Below are 18,993 nucleotides of genomic sequence, written 5' to 3'. Positions count from 1 at the left end.
TTGTTAAATATTGTACATATATCTGATTTATAAGTAACGGAAATATTTTTACTATGAACTGGCTTTATGTCATTGACCTTGTGCTGCTGACCATGCACTTCCTTCCCAGCTGACCTTATTATTTTAATTTTGTCCTGTGAATCAGCTATTCTGTTTGTATACCACATACTCTTTGCCTTCCTAATAACATTTTTAAGCACCTTACAATACTGTTTGTAATGGGCTACTGTACCTTGATTGTGACTACTTCTAACATTTTGATATAATTCCTGCATTGTTCTACATGATATCCTTACCCCACTATCAACCACCTGGGCTGCCTATTACTGCTAGTACCCCGTTTAGAACATTGTAATGGAAAGCAACTCTCAAAGAGCATGAGAAATGTGTTAAGGAAAGCATTATATTTATCATCTATGTTATCGGCACTATAGCCTAAACATCTTGCCACTCTTGTTCCTTGACAAGGTTTAAAAAACTCTCTATTGCTGTTGGATTAACTTTCCTGCACAGCTTGTAATTATATGTGACATTTGTTTGCATACAAAAGCCTTTTAGTGTTAAAATTTGTGCATCATGGTCGGAAAGGCCATTCACTCTTTTACTAACATAATGCCAATCTAGTACTGAAGAATGGATAAAAATATTGTCTATGGCTGTGCTACTGTTCCCCTGCACCCTAGTTAGAAAAACCACAGTCTGAATCAGATTTTATGAATTTAGGAGATCTACCAAGATCCTTTATATTGCACCGTCGCATACAAAATTTATATTGAAGTCTCCACATATAACTAATTTCTGGTACTTCCTGCAAAGTGAATCAAGAACCCTCTCTAGCTTGAGCAGAAATGCTCTAAAGTCAGAGTTAGGGGACCTATAAACAACAACAATTAGAAGTTTAGTTTCACTAAATTCAACTGCTCCTGCACAACATTCAAATATCTGTTCAGTGCAGTGCCATGATACGTCTGTGGACTCAAATGGAATAGTGTTTTTTATGTACATAGCCACTTCCCCATCTCACAAGGAACTCCTTGAAAAACAGCCAGCTAATCTGTGTCCTGGTAAAGGAAGCCTCTGAATTGTCAAATTATGTAAGTGGTGCTCCAACATACCAACAATTTCAGAGTCAACATCTATAAGCTGTTCACTAACTTCATCTCTAATATCTCTTATAATTTGATGAAATATGCCAATTCCTTCTCTGCTTGGAAATATGATGTCCTCTGAAGGTGATCCCTTAGTTAGAGGAACTTCCTTTAAGCTGGTGTACCTATCAGCTGACTTCAATCAAAAAAAAAAAGGAGCAGCTCCAACACCAACTACTACAGTGTTGTGTAAATTGGGTGGACAATGGGATATCACTTTAGGAGGAGTGGTTGGGAGAATCTTGGGTAGAGTGTCTCTCATTTCTGGTCATGATGATAAATAATCAAAGCTCAGACAAGGGATATGGTTCAGCTGCTCCAGTCTGGAGTGATACTGGGTGACAAGAGGTTCCACTCCTTTGCAGCTTCTTGTTGGAGGTGATAGGAGGGTGAGGGATGTGTGAGGATATGGTATAGGAAATCTGTTTGCTGAATAGGTTGGGAGGGGGGGGGGGGGGGGGCAGGCGGTAGACTACTGCCTGTCTGTGAAGGCCTTCATTTTTTGGTTTTGAAGGGTGACAGCTGTCACAATATGGGAACTGTTTGTGGTTACTGGGTGTAATATGTATAGACGGGTGGATGGAGCCATCAGAGAGATGGAGGCCAACGTCCAGGAGTTAAGAAGTGTTGGGTTAAGGAGGGTTGGGTTAAGGATACCCATGTGAGGGGAATAAGAGAGGAGGTGTTGAGATTGTGGAGAAATGAGGATAGGGTGTCTTGACTCTTGAGTGAAGATCATGAAGATATTATCAGTGAATCTAAACCAGATAATGGATTTGAGGTTTCGGGAGGCTCGGAAAGTATCCTCTACATGGACCATTAACGGTTTGGGATAGAAGAGTGCCATGCGAGTGCTGTGGCTGGGCTGCAGTTTTGTTTGTGCACCTCCCTTTCAAAGGAAAAGTAGTTGTGGGTGAAGATATAGTTATCCTCAAAATAGGGACCCCTGTTAAAGTTTTACTCTGTCACCCACCCAACCTAAACAACCTCCTGGTCCATCACTATGCCACACCCCCTCCCAGCCCCTTGCCACAGGGATCCTATCCTAGTGCAAGACCCAGGTGCGAGACCTGCCCGATCCACTCAATCAGCACATCCTACTCCAGTCCTCTCCCAGTCTTATCCTATGCCTTCAGAGAGAGGGCTGCCTGTAAAAACAGGCATGTCAATACCAGCTGTGTCACAGTCACTGCAAAGCATTATATGTGGACATGACTACCAACCAGCTGAACACCAGCAAACTGTGATCAAGAACAAAGTTCACCATTCCATGTCACAACATGCCACTGAAAACGGCACGAGTTCAATGGCTGCTTCACAATGTGTGCACTCTGGATTCTTTCTTCTAACATGAGCTTCTCTGAACTACATAGATAGGAGTTAGCCTTGCAACAGATCCCATACTTCTCGCGGCATCAGCCTCCACTGTCCCTCTGTCTCCACTATCTCTACTGAACACACTCCCCACTCCCTATGTCCTGTTACCCCTCCAAATCCACACCTCCGCGCCACCTTCATTATGTGTCACAACTCACTAGCTCAGACTGTAACCTTGTATCACAGGTCTAGCTGGTGTACTTGCCACTCCTCCCTCTTGCATTCATATTTTACACACCTGCTACCTCTATCTGAGTTGCTAGCTAAAGGATTTGTACTGGAAGCTAGAAAACTTGTCTTCCTCTTTTGTGTGTGCCTCTTGACAACTCATTGACCTCTGCTATTTGGTGTGTGGTCTCCTTTACTCTTAATTATATTTACATTTTGCTAGAGTTTTCCTTAATACTTAACACAAAGAAACAATTTTCTCAGCAATTGTTGGTAATAGTTATTTCATATCGTTGGGCAAAGTCATAGATTTTTAGTATTTTGCATACAACTTATAGGCAGGTCACTGTTTACATAAATTTTTACAGCCTAATTAATTAATTATTCACAACTTTCTCCACTGCTTCACCATCCTGACCAACCAACAACCTCCATAACAACCAACTTCAACTCACTACAACCACTAACTTGCTCCTTTCATGGCCTTGCACTGGCTCTTATTTGGAAGTATAAGCAAATAACAGTTTTAATTTATCTTGTATTACAATGAAGAAATGTCCATTTATAAAGTTGTATGTGTGACAGCATATTCTGCATAAGTGAAAAATAGTTCTCTTTTAATTGGAACTGAATATAGATCTTCATGGGGGTGTTATGATATCTGTCAAACAGCAACAAGCAGTTATTAGTCTGTGATTTCATTGTAGATTTTGTTAAGAATTCTAATAGAAAAAAATATCTGGAAACCATATTTAGATCCTGCAATTCGATCCCAGTAATTAATTTTCTGACACAGATGGATCAAGACAGAAGGACTCTATTTGACAAAGTTTTCATTGATGAAGTTCAAAGCAAGATAATATCTGTGTTTCCAGTAACAAATGGTCTCTCTGATCATGGTGCTCAAGCAGTTAGGATAAATAAGATAGTGCCTTACAGTATAGATACTCCTCACTGGAAATTAATGAGAAGAATTAATGACTTCAGGAAAGACTTTTTAAGAATCATTTACAAGTGCTGACATAAAATTTTATCTGCTATATGATAAATTCGTATCTTTATTTGAAAATAGTTTTCCTCATAAGCTAATCAGAAAGACCATTGGTCAACCATCTAAAAACTATAGGAGGAAATGAAGTATCATGTGAAATAAAAAGGGAAATGTGTCTGTTGGCAAGAACAAGTAAAGTTCCTGCAGGAATTTCACACTACATAGAATTTTTAGAAAAGTTATTAAAAATCTAAGAATGTGCACATTATGTCAGAGATTAGTATTTCTGACTTCACACTTCAATCTGTATGGAATGTAACGGAAGAAGGCACAGAACAACAGGCCATGCAATAGGATAATATAACTATTGATTTAAATAGAAGGGCTATAAATGATCAGACACATGTAGCAGGTATTCCTAATCATCAGTTCTTAAATGTAATAGAAAATACAGGGACAACCAGTTCAAGAGCAAATCATAGTAGCATGTTAGAAAAGCAGCTCTCATAACATTAAGTTATATGAATGCCTCACCAGCTTCTCCGTCTGAAATTAGAAAGTATATATTCTCTCAAAAATAAAAGCGTATCTGCATTTGATGATGTTTTCAACAGAGTAGTAAAGACTTATTTCCATATAATAAGCACTGTCTTTTCTGAAATAAGTAACACATCACTAACTCATAGCATTTTCTCAATGAAATTGAAATATGTCATTGTCTCCATAAGAAAAGTAATAGGAGGAATGTCAATAATTACCATCATGTTTACTACTGACATCATTTTCCAAAATTTTAAAGAAATGATTTGTTGTAGAATAATATCCCACCCGAGGAAAATAGTGTCCTCAGTAAAACACAGTTTGGATTTCAGAAGAGTTTCTCAACTGAAAATGCCATTTACCTGTTCACTCACAACATTTTACAAGCATTAAATAACAAAATAGCACCAGTTGGTGTACTGTGTGGCTGATCTGACTGACTGTGTGGATCATAGTATTCTTGTAGATACACTGAGGTTTTGTGGAGTTGGAGGATAATATCATGTCTAATCAGAAGAATAAAGATAAAGTTGTACTAAATAATTCAACCAGTATAAATAGGGGAGATTCTTCTGTTTAGGAAAAAATCACATCAGAGGTTCCTCAAGGCTCAATATTAGGTTCACTATTGTTTCTCATATATGCAAACAACCTTCAGTCTAATATAAAATAAGCAGAATCTATTCTTTTTGGAGATGACGGAGTAGTATTGTAATTGGTCCGAACTTAACAGCAACAGACAAAAATGTAAACAGTATTCTTAAAAGTATTATGATGTGGTTTTCTGCAAATGGTCACACTGCTAGTTTCAAAAAGTCACAAGATATTCACATCCACACATCCAGGTGTAGTACACCAACAATAAATATAACATGTAATGAGGGAATAATAACTAGGGTGGTAACTTTAAAATTTTTTGGTATCCACATTGATAAGAATTTAAATTGGGGGGGGGGGGGGGGGATTTTTGGAACTCCTAAAATAACTTAGTTCACCCAAATGTGCACTTTTGAATCATTGAAGATCTTGAGGAAACACAAAGCAGAATGTTAATATATTTAGGGTATTTTCATTCTAATATATTTAGGGTATTTTCATTTGATAATGTCTAATGAAAAGTTTTAATAAACAGTTCTGTTGTAAACAACCCACTACAATGCAAAATAAACAATGATGTACATAATTACAGTAGCAGAAAAAATGACCTTAATTATTCCACATTAGGTTTGTCTTGAGCACTAAAAGGGGTGCGCATGCTGCCAACAAAAATTTTAATTACTTACCCAGTGATATAAAATGTGTGAGAAACAGCAAAGTTAAATTTGAAAACAACCTGAAAAGTTTCTCCTTGACATCTCCTATACCACAGAAGAATTTCTGTTTTTGCAACATGTAAAAGATGGTAATAAGAACTACTAATTCACCCCTTTAAGGCACTTGTAAATGGTCGCAATGGCAGCCATATTTATATATGGATGTATTATTTGAATATACAGTAACTGATACCAGATTATTACAATAAATTGTATAATACCCCATGGAACATGAGGCTACCTAATGAATAACAAATTTTAATTACACATTTTTGTTAAATACAAACTTTACTGTAATAAATTTTATGAAATGTTTAATTTTAACATTCCGTTTTAAGATAGAGAAATTTCAGTAATATATAAATTATTTTAGTTTCCTTTAATTACAGTGTTTCTAATGCTTCAGTTTTATTCTTTAATACAGAGAATTGTCTCGCTGAAGGTTGATAATGTGCTAAATATCCACATTTTGAATATGTAACTACAGCATTTCACAATACTTTCTAGTAACTTCCATTAAAAGATACACTGTATTTTATTAAAAATTTGCGTTGCATGACCACATTTTTGTTTTCACAGATTTAAGCTATTGAAATGACTGAATTGGAACATGCATGCACAAAATTTCATTTTATAAAAAATCATAATTTTTCATAAGAAATGAGATGATGAACTTTTACGTAAAATGAGGGAAAGCCAACCACTCACCTACAGATACACAGACTACTGTTGGCACAAAGAAACACACAACAGAAAACAGTATTCACACTAGCTTTCGAGCTCTTGCTCTTTCTCTAGCAAAAGTACATGCATTCACACACACAATACGGTCACTGAAACACAAACTCTTGCAGCTACGGTGAGAGTGACTGTTGATTATTGGGAGCAGTTACATGTGCAGTTGGAGGTGGTAAGGAGGTAGGGAAGGACACACAAGCCAAGAATGGGGTAGCGGGATAGTGTGAACCAAGTGTTTCGACAGATGTCTCAGTGCCTGCACAACAAGATGAAAGGAGTTCAGAGGGTAGACCATGTAAGATATATAGGGGGAAGAGAGAAAGGTAAGGATGAAGATGTAGTCTGAAAGGGGTGAGAAAAAGGGAGAGAGGTGGCAAAGATAGGGGAAGGGGGGGCAGGAGAGAGGAGTGGGAGGAGCCTGCCTGAGGGGGGGGGGGGGCAGTACATGATCTGGATGGGAAAGGAGTGGTCTGAACAGAAGAGAGAGAGCAGGAAAGGTGCAGCAGTGGGTGACAAATTAGCGGAGAATTACTGCCAGGGGGATTGCAAGAGTGCAGGATATGCTGGAGAGGCAATTCCCATCAGTGTAATTCAGAGAAACTAGTGCTGCAAAGGTATATCTAAATGGCTCACATAGTGAAGCAGCTGTTGAAGTCATTATTCTGTGGTGCACAGCTTGTTCCAAAACTGGATGGTCTAGTTTGTTGTTTACTACAGTTTAGTACTGGCCATTCATGTGAGTAGACAGTTTGTTATTTATCATGACCACATAAAATGCTGTGCACTGATTGTAGTGTAACTGATACATAACATGGCTGCTTTCATACATGACCCTGCATTTTATTAAGTAGAAAATGCCTGTGACTGGACGGTGCTAGGAGATTGCGGGTTTATCTATGGTACAGCTCATGTACATGGGTTGACCTTAAGGGAATGATCCATGGAGTGCAGGATTGGGAGCACTATTGAAATAGGGGTGGACAAGGATGTTCTGTAGGTTGGGTGAGTGGCGGAACACTACTTTGGGTGATGTAGATAGGATAGTCCTCATTTCAAGGCTATGGAGGTGAGAGCCAAGGGTGTCCCTGCTGTGAGTTCAGATAATGAAAATGTCATCAGTGAATCTGATACATAGGAGGAGTTTTGCCACAAATTCCTCTTCTACCAAATTCTGTTCAGTACCTCTTCATTAGCTACATGATCTACCCATAATCTTCTAACTTCAAAATTCTTCTGTAGCACCACATTTCGAAAGCTTCTACTCTCTTCCTGCCTAAACTATTTACTGTCCACATTTCACATACATACATTGCTACACTCCATACAAATACTTTGAGAAAAGTAGGATGAAAAGATGCGTGAATGGCTAAAGAGGAGAGGGAAAAAGAAGAAGACTGAAGAGTAAATGGGAGTGAGGTTGGTTAACGTAGGTTCAGTCCAGGGGGATGGCGGGATGAAAGGATGTGTTGGAGTGCAAGTTCCCATCTGCGCAGTTCCGAGGGACTGGTGTTGGGTGAGAGAAGCCAAATGGCACGTACATTGTAGCAGGTCCCTAGGTCCCTAGAATTATGCTGGATGGCATGGACATACTTGCTTGGTCTGGTCAACCTTTATCCGTACTTTTCTTATTTAGTGGTCTTCCTTTGGTATTGAACATTACCAACAGATTTTATTTTCTTTCTCATCCTTCCCTCCTTGTTTTATTCCTTCTTATTATTACTATTTTAACTTTAGTTATTTAATTTCCCTACACACCAGTTACCCACTTTGTACCCTAATCCTATACCACATTATCTACATTCATTCCGGAAACATGCTTTCACCCTAGCCAAAGTGCAATCCCACATACTTTTCCTCTGGTTCTGCTTAACCTTTGGAATTACCCCTAAAGGACTTACCTTAAAAGTTCCCATCTCTGGGTGCAATCCCTCCTTCCACCAGTCTCTCCTGGACTTCCAGAACCTTCAATCCTTAGCCCTTACCCAACTTGTCCTGAATCTCTACACTACTTCGTGTAACCACCACTCCCAACAGCTCCTGTCTCTCTTCAATGTCCTCCACCTCTCAAACCCCTGCTTGGAGAACACACTCAGGAACATCATCCTAGAAGCCAGCTGCAAACTTGAGTTCCATGCCACACACCACCTGAAAAAACTATCCACAGTGCTAGTGCAACACCTAAGAAGTGGGGTCCCTCTCCCTATCCCTCACAAACACCAACCACAACATCACCTTCAACAAACCCCCCTCATAGCCAACAAACCTAGCCTGGCCACCCTACTCGATCTCTCAATCCCAGCACATACCCCACACAGACCAAATCTCAACTATAACCACAGTCAAATGCCACATACCACCAGTCCCAATTCAGTTCTAAACCTCTCATCCAGATCCCTCTCTCCTCCAGAGACATCTGTTCTATCAAAAGGCTTAACCTTTAGCCCCACACCTAAATTCAACCACACTGCTCTGGTTAAAGATCTCCTCTCATTCACCCGGAACCTCAACTGGAAATATCACTTCACCACCCAAACACAGCCCCCAAATACTAAACCCAGTGTTGAACCCTGTCTAGAACAGTTCCGACCGCCTTCCCAAAGGGATCCTCCTCCCCTCCCCCAAAAACATCCCTTGCAGACATTTCAGGAATTCCTCACATCCAGTGTTGCCTCCCAGTCCTTCTTGAAGAACATCCTGACAACCCCCAACATCACCCCAGCTGAATCCCGTGCCATTAAGGAGCTGAAAACAGACCGCTCTATTGTCATCCTCCCGGCGGATAAAGGCTCCATAATTGTGGTACTTGACCATGTGGAGTATGTGGCAGAAGGACTGCGTCAACTCTCTAACACCTCAACCTACAAAGCTGTTACCCAGGATCCCATTCCCTCCATCCAGACTGAGCTGCAGAAAATCATAAAAATCCAAGGTCCCTCACAAGGCCTCACAATGGCTTCCATAGACCTACTCACTCCACCTGAGCCACGTATCCCTACCTTCTACCTATTACCCAAAATCCACAAAGAGAACCATCCTGGCTGTCCAATTGTGGCAGGCCCCAACAGAACGTATCTCAGCTCTGGTAGACCAACACCTCCAACCTATCACCTGCAGACTCCCATCCTACATCAAAGACACAAACCACTTTCTGGAACACCTCAAATCCATTGCCACTCCCCTCCCACCTGAAACCTTTCTTGTCACCGAAGATGCTACATCCCTTTACTCAAACATCCCACATACCCACGGTCTCTCTGCCCTTGAACACTACCTCTGCCAACGCCCGCCCAAAGATCTTCCAAAAACCTCATTCCTTATCACACTTACCAACTTCATCCTCACCCATAATTATTTCACTTTTGAAGGCCAGACCTACAAACAAATCAGGGGAACGGCCATGGGAACCAGGATGGCTCCGTCCTATGCCAACCTCTTCATGGGCCGCATGGAGGATGCTTTCCTGAAGACCCAACAGCTGCTTCCCCTGGCCTGGTATAGGTTTATAGATGACATCTTAGTGGTCTGGACACATGGTGAAGAAACACTCCTTAATTTCCTCCATAACCTCAACTCCTTTTCGAGTCTGAATTTCACCTGGTCCTTCTCCAAAACCCAAGCTACCTTCCTGGATGTTGACCTTCATCTTGTTGAAGCTCACATCCACACCTCTGTCCACATCACACCAACAAACAAACAACAGTACCTTCACTTTGATAGCTGCCATCCATTCCACACCAAACGCTCCCTTCCCTACAGCCTAGGTATTCGTGGCAAACGTATCTGCTCCAGTGACGAATCTCTCAACAATTACACCAATAACCTGACCAGTGCTTTCCTCTCCCGCAACTATCCTGCAGACCTTGTCCACAAACAGATCTCCTGAGCAATACATTCCTCCCCATCCAACAACAATGTTCTTACCCCCAGACCACACAGAAGCATCCCCCTTGTCACCCAATATTATCCTGGCCTCGAATACATCAACAAATTACTCCGCCAGGGATATGACTTTCTCAATTTGAGCCCTGAAATGAGATCATCCGTTGACAATATTCTCCCCAGACCACCCAGAGTTGCCTTTCGTCGCCCCCCCAACCTCCGTAACATCCTTGCCAAACCCTACAATGTTCCCAGGCCACCTTCTCTACCCTGCGGTTCCTACCCCTGTAACCCACCCCGCTGCAAAACCTGCCCCATGCATCCCCCCACAACCACCTACTCCAGCCCCACTACTGGTAAAACATACATAATTCAATGCAGGGCCACATGTGAAACAACACATGTCATTTATCAGCTGACATGCCTGCACTACACAGCCTTTTACATCGGTATGACGACAACTAAACTGGCTGAGCACATGAACGGGCACAGACGAACTGTCCGCCTAGGAGATGTCCAATACCCAGTAGCAGAGCATGCCATCCAGCATAATTCTAGGGACCTAGGGACCTGCTACAACGTACGTGCCATTTGGCTTCTCCCACACAACACCAGTCCCTCGGAACTGCGGAAATGGGAACTTGCACTCCAACACATCCTTTCATCCCGCCATCCCCCTGGACTGAACCTACGTTAACCAACATCACTCCCATTTACTCTTCAGTCTTCTTCTTTTTCCCTCTCCTCTTTAGCCATTCACGCATCTTTTCATCCTACATAATTGTGTTTATCTTTATGCTATATACCTCTTTACTTCTGTATGCACCCTCTTTGGTTTGAAGCTGGCACAGTACTTACCAGTAGAATATCTTTGGCTTCCCTCTGACAACCATGCCTCCATCCTTGCTACCCTCCCTGTTTACCTTTTCCTGTTGCTTCATAACCTGTGTTGTGAGTAACTAAATCCACTTTCCCTTCTTCCCTTTTTTCCCCCTCTCTCCTCCCTGATGAAGGAGCAAAGTTCTGAAAGCTAGGAATGTAAATTTTCTGTTCTGTTTTGTGTCATCTATCGGCTGTACTCAGCTGAGGTAAGTACTGGCCAGCCCCTCTATCTCTTTGTTAGTATTTGTTTCACATCTTTATATGAGATTTTCCATTAATCATTCAAAGTGAAATGATTGTGGGTCAGGATATGGTTGTCTAAAAATGGTTGTCTAAAAAGATTAGGATGGATGTTTGGATAGGTAGTGGGGGAAGTTGGTGTATAAGGACACTGCATACACAGTGACCAAGAAGGCTTCTGGTTGTAAAGGAACAGGAACTGTGGAAAGGCAGCAAAGGAAGTTAGCAGGGTGTTTAATGTAGGACATGAGGCTACAGACAACAGTTCAGAGGTGTTGGTCAGTAGAGGCAGAGGTTCATCCTGTATAAGCACTGTACTGAGCTACAGTGGAACAATCAGTAGGAAGACTTGTGGGTTTGGGTTAGTGGAGTACATAAAATGTTAGGAGTGGTGGGGGGGGGGGGGGGGTTGCCCTGATTGAGAAGGGAGATGGATTCAGATGGGGATAGACTTAAGGCCTTGAAGAGCTGCTGGAGGTCATGTTGGACTTTGGCATTGGATCATGGCCATAAGATTTGTATGCAGAAGTGTCGCAAGGTTGTCAGATGCCCTCAGCCACATAGTCACTACAGTTTTGACACTGCACTGGAGCCTTTGTCTGTGGGAAGGATAATAAGGTTTGGAATGGTTTTCTGGTTACAGATAGCTAGGAGAATCAAGGTTGGAGGGAGTTTGAAACTGTTTTGAACAAGATTCTATTTGGGAGACTGTAGTCGGTGTGTTTTCGCCGCAGGGAATGAGTAAAATAAAGAAGGTCCTTTACAAATCCAGCATGGTTGAACTTAGTTTTTGGCTAAAGGTGTCACCTCCCCCCATTCTCTTTGTCCCCCCCCCCTTTCTCTTCCCATGGTGTCTCCCTCTTCATCTCCATTTTCCTTTCCTTTTCCACCCCTGCCATTCTCTCTCTCTCTCTCTCACACACACACACACACACCCACCCACCCACCACTCTCACTCACACTCTCACTTACATGCTCTACCCTCTGAACTCCTTTTGTCTCGTCATATTGACATGCAGATGCTGAGTCATCTGTTGAAAGACCTAGCTTCACATTATCCCACTACCCCTTTCTTGCCTCGTGCAGCCTTTCCTAACCCCTCACCTCATCCATTTCCTCATGCAACTACTTTCAATAGTTGATATTCAATAGTCAGTCTTGAAACAGCCATAGGAGTGTGTGTTTGCGTGACTGTGTATCACGTGTGTGAATAAGTCTACTTTTGCTAGACATTACTTAGAACTTCTGGGCCATTAGGCAGTGGTCGGTATATAAAACTTTCTCCTATTGTTTCCTTTCCAACTGTGGGAGGCTTCTTCGGAGGTAAAATGGTGAACTGCAAACATATCTCAAGGAAGTGTGGAATAAAGAGGTAGTTTAGAGGGCACCACAGTCTTATCATGTGACATTGGTTACAAGATTATCACTGGCGTTGTCAACATTCCCCATTGAAAGTAATTGATCATCATTCTTAAGTTGCAGTTTTGACATCCAAATTTTGTCTAATTTATTACCTTCCTCTTTTCTGTTAAAATTATTATGGTTTTTATAAATCTCAATAGCCTCTACACACACACACACACACACACACACACACACACACACACACACACACACCTGATAATGGGATGTTTTCGATGTGACACTTGTCTCAGAGAGTTTTATTTCATGATCACCCTCTTGGTAAACATGTTCTGCTATGGCTGATTTATCTGTATAACACAGGTGGAAATTTCTCTTGCGTTCAGCGAGACTGGTATTAACAATTCTTCTTGTGGTACAAGTATAAACCCCAGTCCACAAGTACAAGGTGCAGCCAAGGATGTAGTATATCTTTTGCCGATCTTAAACATTATTTTATATTCCTGGTGAGTCTGAAGTTAGAGTTCACGCCGTACTTGCCCAGCACTTTCCCAATGCGATCTGTAATCATACTGATGAACAGAAGGAAAACTTTCCCTTTGTGCAGCTGTCGTTCCTCATTGGTCCTGATTCTCTCACTAGGGCGAAGTGCTCTATCTATCTCCTTGTTTGAATAACCGCTCTTCTTGAATGTCAACTGGGCAAGCACATCTTTTACAGTTCACAAATTTTGTGTGCCCTATCTACAAAGGTTGTAATTACACATCCCCCCCCCCCCCTCCCCCACTGGGGTGATGGTTAGAATCTTTATGCAGGTAATGCATGATTTTTCTATATATTCTATGGCCCAACGTCACATCCCCATGATTGAATGATTGATAACAGACACATCCAAGAAATTCAGCTGTTCATTATTCTCCATATCCATAATAAATTGTATTTTTGGATTCATCCTGTTGAGATGTATTAGGAAGGCATCCAATTCCTCTGCATTGTGTGTCCCTACTATGGAATTAGCACCGATGTAGTGGTACCACCTGGCTGGTCTTTTTCTGTCAGTCTGCAATGCCTGTTGTTTAAAGTTCTCCATAAACAAATTGGCAACAGCTGGACAAAGTGGACTGCCCATAGCCACCCTGTTAATCTGTTTATAAAAAGCATTATTATATATGGAAAATAGGTCATGGTGAGGCAGTGTCTGATATCCTTGTTAGTATTGATGTTTTGTCCTTATTTACCATTATTCCATTGAACGAAGCTATCTCATTTATAGCTGATATTTTTCCATCAGATATTGTGGAGTTATTCAGACATTGCCTTACCATGACCTATTTTCAGTACAGTATGATTTTTATGAACATATTTGGGGTGGGGTGGGGGGGTTGCTGGGGTGGGGGGTGGCTATAGGCAATCTTCTTAGTCCAGGTGTTGCCAATTTGTTTATGGGTAACTTTGAACAACAGGCATTGCAGACTGCTAGAAAAAGACTAGCCAGGTGGTACCACTACATCAATGATACTTTTGTAGTATGGGCACATGGTGCAGAGGAAGTGGATGCCTTCCTGGTACGTCTCAACAGCATCAATCCAAAAATACAATTTATTTTGGAGATGGAGAATAATGAACAGCAGAATTTCTTAGATGTGTTTGTTATCAATCAAGGGGATGGGACGTTGGGCCAAAGAATATATAGAAAAATCATGCGTAAAGATTCTGACTATCACCCCAGACAAAAAAGAGGGATGATTAAAAGCTTTCTAGATAGGGCATGCAAAATTTGTGAACCGTATTACTTGAAAGATGAGCTTGAACATCTACGTTTGACCTTCAAGAAGAATGGTTATTCTAATGAGGAGGTAGATAGATCTCTTCACCCTGGGGAGAGAATAAGGACCAATGAGGAACGATGGCTGGCTGAAGGGAAAGTTTCCCTTCCGTTCTTCAGGACGATTACAGATCGCATTAGGGAAGTTTTGAGTAAGTACTGTGTGGACGCTACCTTCAGACCCACCAGAAATATAAAAGAATGTTTAAGATCGGCACACTGGGTATATATAAAATTCCATGTACTTGTGGACTGGTTTATATTGGTACCACAAAAAGATGTGTTAACACCTGTCTCATTGAACACAAGAGAAATTGCCACCTGGGATATACAGATAAATCAGCCTTGGCGGAACATCTTTACCAAGATGGTGATCATTAAATAAAATTCTCTGAGACGAGTGTCACATCGAAAACATCGCATTATCATGCGTATGTGTATAGAGAGGCTATTGAGATGTTTAACCACCATAATAATTTTAACTGAAAAAAGGAAGGTGTTAAAGTATACAAAATTTGGATGTCAAAATTGGCAATACCAGTGATAATCTCGTAGCCGACATCTGTGATAGGCTGTTTTGCCTCTGAAGATGTCTCCTGGAATAGAGTGGAAATGTTGTGAAGAAGTTTTATACATCGACCGTAGCCTAAAAGTTTTAAGTGATGTCAGTACCAACCATGAAAGCTTACATTGTATAAACTTTTGCAAGAGAAAGAGCAAGATATCAGAAGTGAGCATTAATATTACTTTCTGTTGCATGTTTCTGTGTACCACACATCAGTCCGCCTTTCCATTATTTTATGTACTATTCCAGCCAGGAATTTCCATTATTTTACGTACTATTCCAGCCAGGAATTTCCATTGTTGATGATGAACTTCTGTGCTTAATGATATTAAATTATTTAAAATAGTGTTAAACAATGATTAATGTATGTGACACACAGGTACATAATCATAAATATACATCAATGTAATAAAAATAGCAATGTATCGCAAACTTCAACAGAAATGCGTATCCACTACTCCTGTATAAAAGTCTTGGGCTCTCACATTACATAAAGTGGAAATTGCAGATGCGCTCAGGTGCCACCAGTTAAGGATGCTATGTGACTTGGACCAAGCCAGCAGTATACCTTCCATACTATGATGAAAAAGATGGCTGTGAGGACCTAAAATGGATGTGTGTTCCAGGGTCAGAGATCGAGACAAGTGTTTCAGCCCAACCTGATATATGTTATGCCTAAAGATTATGTATGTCTTTGAGTGACCATTGTGTAGTGTCCTCTGTGAATTCAGCATCTGCACAGGCCAAAAGATTTGTGCTTTTGGTATACAGGGTATGTGCACCACATAAAGCAGAGGGAGCTTGAGATTTTGACCATTGCTGAACACTGCCTAAAGAACGAACATAAAATACAATATGAAAGTATGATGGTCTTGTCCCTTGCACCTCCATATTTGAGTTTCATTATAGAAGAGGAGGCTGGTGTTAAATTATATGATAACAATTTTGTTCAAAATGAAAAACATACGTGTAGTAGGATTGGGGCACAGGGGCAACCTGGACGCTGAGCTTAAATAGGTGCTCGGAACTTACAGGGATGCGGGAGAAAAGGGTTCAGAGATGGCACCAGCCCCACACACCATCTGATGTATGCCATCCTGTAGTGGGCCAGAGCTGTCAGAAGCAGCAGCCTAATGTGTCTTCCCATGCACGTGTCGTTTCAACCCCTCTCTGGTGGCAACACCTATAAACTGAAGTGTCAAAGAAACTGTTATAGGCATGCTATTCAAATACAGAGATATGTAAACAGGCAAGTCCTGTGCAAGACAACAGTTGTCTGGTGCAGTTGTTAGATCAGTTACTGCTGCTCCAAAGGTAGGTTATGAAGATATAAGTCAGTTTGAAGATGGTGTTATAGTCGGCGCACGAGCGATAGAACACAGCATCTCCGATGTACTGTTGAAGTGGCAATTTTCCCTTACAACCACTTCACAGTCCAGTAAAACATCAAATCTCAAACATTGCTGCAGCCAGAAAGAGATCCTGCAAGAAGTGGATCAAGGACGACTGAAGAGAAATGTTCAATGTGACAGAAGTGCAACACTTCCGCAAATTGCTGCAGATTTCAATGCTAGGCCATCAACAAGTGTCAGTGTGTGAACATTCAAGGAAACATCATCGGTATGGGCTTTCGGAACCAAATGTCCACTCGTGTACCCTTGATAACTGCATGACACAAAGCTTCACGCCTCACCTGGGCCCATCAACACCGACATTGGGCTGTTGGAAACATGTTGCCTGGTCGGATGATTCTCATTTCAAATTGTATTGAGCTGATTGGTCTGTGCGGGTATGGAGAAAACCTCATGAATCCATAGACCCTGCATGTCAGCAGGGGACTGTTCAAGCTGGTGTAATGATAATGGTGTGGGGCATCTGCAGTTGGAGTGATATAGGACCCATGATACGTCAGCATATGACTCTGACAGGTGTCTGATCACTTGCATCTATTCATGTCTATTGTGCATTCCGACAGACTTGGGCAATTCCAGCAGGACAATGTGACACCCCACGCATCCAGAATTGCTAGAGAGTGGATCCAGGAACACTCTTCTGAATTTAAACACTTCCGCTGCCCACCAAACTCCCCAGACATAAACATTATTGAGCATATCTGGGATGCCTTGCAATGTGCTGTTCAGAAGAAATCTCCACCGCCTCATACTCTTATGGATTTATGGACAGCCCTGCAGGATTCATGGCTTAATTTCCTCCAGCACTACGTCAGACATTAGTTGAGTCCATGCCATGTCATGTTGCGGCACTTCTGTATGCTTGCAGGCGTCCTACACTATATTAGGCAGGTGTGCCAGTTTCTTTGGCTCTTCAGTATTTAAGCTGAACACTGTGCCAATTCTGGCAGTTGGTACTTTTACTCCTTATGACGACGAAGGTTACAGCTGTTGAAAATTAGAGAATTTTATTTCACACACACACAAACATATTCATTTTAAATTTAAATACAAGTCATTGTAACAGTCTGACAGTTAGGGTGTTCTCTGGAACAATTTAACTGAAATCCGAATCAGTCAGTAATTCTTACATATTACACTGTCATGTCATATATTCAGAAACCCTGATACTTCATTTATATTTGGCTGAAATTTAGTCCATGTACCAGAGCTTTAAATAAGTAAGAAAAAATTATTCACAGCATTTGATGATATATAAATTTACTGTAATACTTGTATATAAGTGGAAATAGTTTAATGGTATATATGTTCCAGCTATCCCTTCTCCAACTTCTGCTGAAGCAGTGTTCCCACATGTTGTTGATATGAGTACAACTTGTGTGTCCATACAAGCTACTGTGGGGATTGCTTTGACATCTTTTGTGATTGGTATTGTACTGATGATAATCATTTGGTTCATCCATGTGAAAACTGGTGAGTGTATTTGATACCAATTAAAATATTCAGTAGAGTGGCGTGCTGTTGATTACTTGAGATTGATGCATATGAAATGAAGGATTTATTAAATCTCAGTCAACAATATGTATGTGAGAAGGTATGTTAATAAATGAGAACCATCAACATTAAAAGTTATTTATTTTGCCCAACAAAATAATGATGCATTCAATCACCTTCACAGAATTTTCCCAGAAGCAATATCTCAAAGCCATTTATGGCATTGTAATTTATGAATACCCAATTTACATTACCCCCAGAATCCAGCATTTCATTAGCATCACCTTTCTTTAAATTATGTTGTGGAATATCTACATAGAAACAGCTCAAACATTGTATTATTATATAATGGTGTAAATCATTGACGTAAGTAAAATTCTGAATGTTAGTTTCTGGAGAACTGGGTTGATTTATGTTTTCTGTGATCTGATAAATTTCTCCAGGTAAATTTAAAGATGATTCACTCAAGATATCTATGACTGGTTGTTACACCCATGTTTATCAGACCTGAGAGACTGGACTAGTACTCCATATCAAAAGACCTGTCTTCCAGCATATATGGAACCATTGAATAAAAATGTTTTAGGGAAATGTGATTGTGGATACATAGTGAATTCAACAAGAGAAATATGTGAAATGTTCAAAGTCAAATAGTTGTTCTTGGATAAAGTTCTCAAGTGTGGCTAATTTATTAGTAGTGTAAATTATATAGAGATTGTTAACAAAATGCAGAAGTAGTTTTATATGCTAGAAAGTACTTATGTGATACACATCACAATTTGTGCCAGTTTTGCTCTTTGTAGTCCAGAAGTAAGTCTGTTTTGATTTCTTGCTGTTGTTTGAATGATATAGTATATAAATGTTTTAAAATTTAAGAGTTTCATTACATTTGTCAAAATTGTAGTCCTGGCTTTGTGCTGAAACAGCTAATATTATTCAGAGCTATACAGAATATCAGAAATGTGAAGAAACTAAAATGTTTGTTAAATATAACTATATGAATTACGATAAATTGCTACTCAGTGCATAGCAAGGATGTTGAGTGGCAGAAAGGCGCAT

General features: G+C 40.6%; 1 protein-coding gene across 1 annotated transcript in view; it reads left to right on the top strand.

Annotated features, from left to right (window-relative positions):
• Positions 1-18,993, top strand: part of LOC124803161 (transforming growth factor beta receptor type 3-like) — a 110,751-nt gene that overhangs the window by 70,231 nt on the left and 21,527 nt on the right. Inside the window, exon 6 of the mRNA XM_047264342.1 lies at positions 17,755-17,913. Coding sequence (XP_047120298.1) covers positions 17,755-17,913 — 159 coding nt within the window. The remainder of the gene's footprint in view (positions 1-17,754; positions 17,914-18,993) is intronic.

This window comes from Schistocerca piceifrons, chromosome 6 (assembly GCF_021461385.2).
Source record: "Schistocerca piceifrons isolate TAMUIC-IGC-003096 chromosome 6, iqSchPice1.1, whole genome shotgun sequence".
Classification (NCBI taxonomy): Eukaryota; Metazoa; Arthropoda; class Insecta; order Orthoptera; family Acrididae; genus Schistocerca; species Schistocerca piceifrons.
The sequence above is the reverse complement of the archived record's forward strand: the minus strand, read 5'-3'. Positions and strand labels throughout refer to the sequence as shown.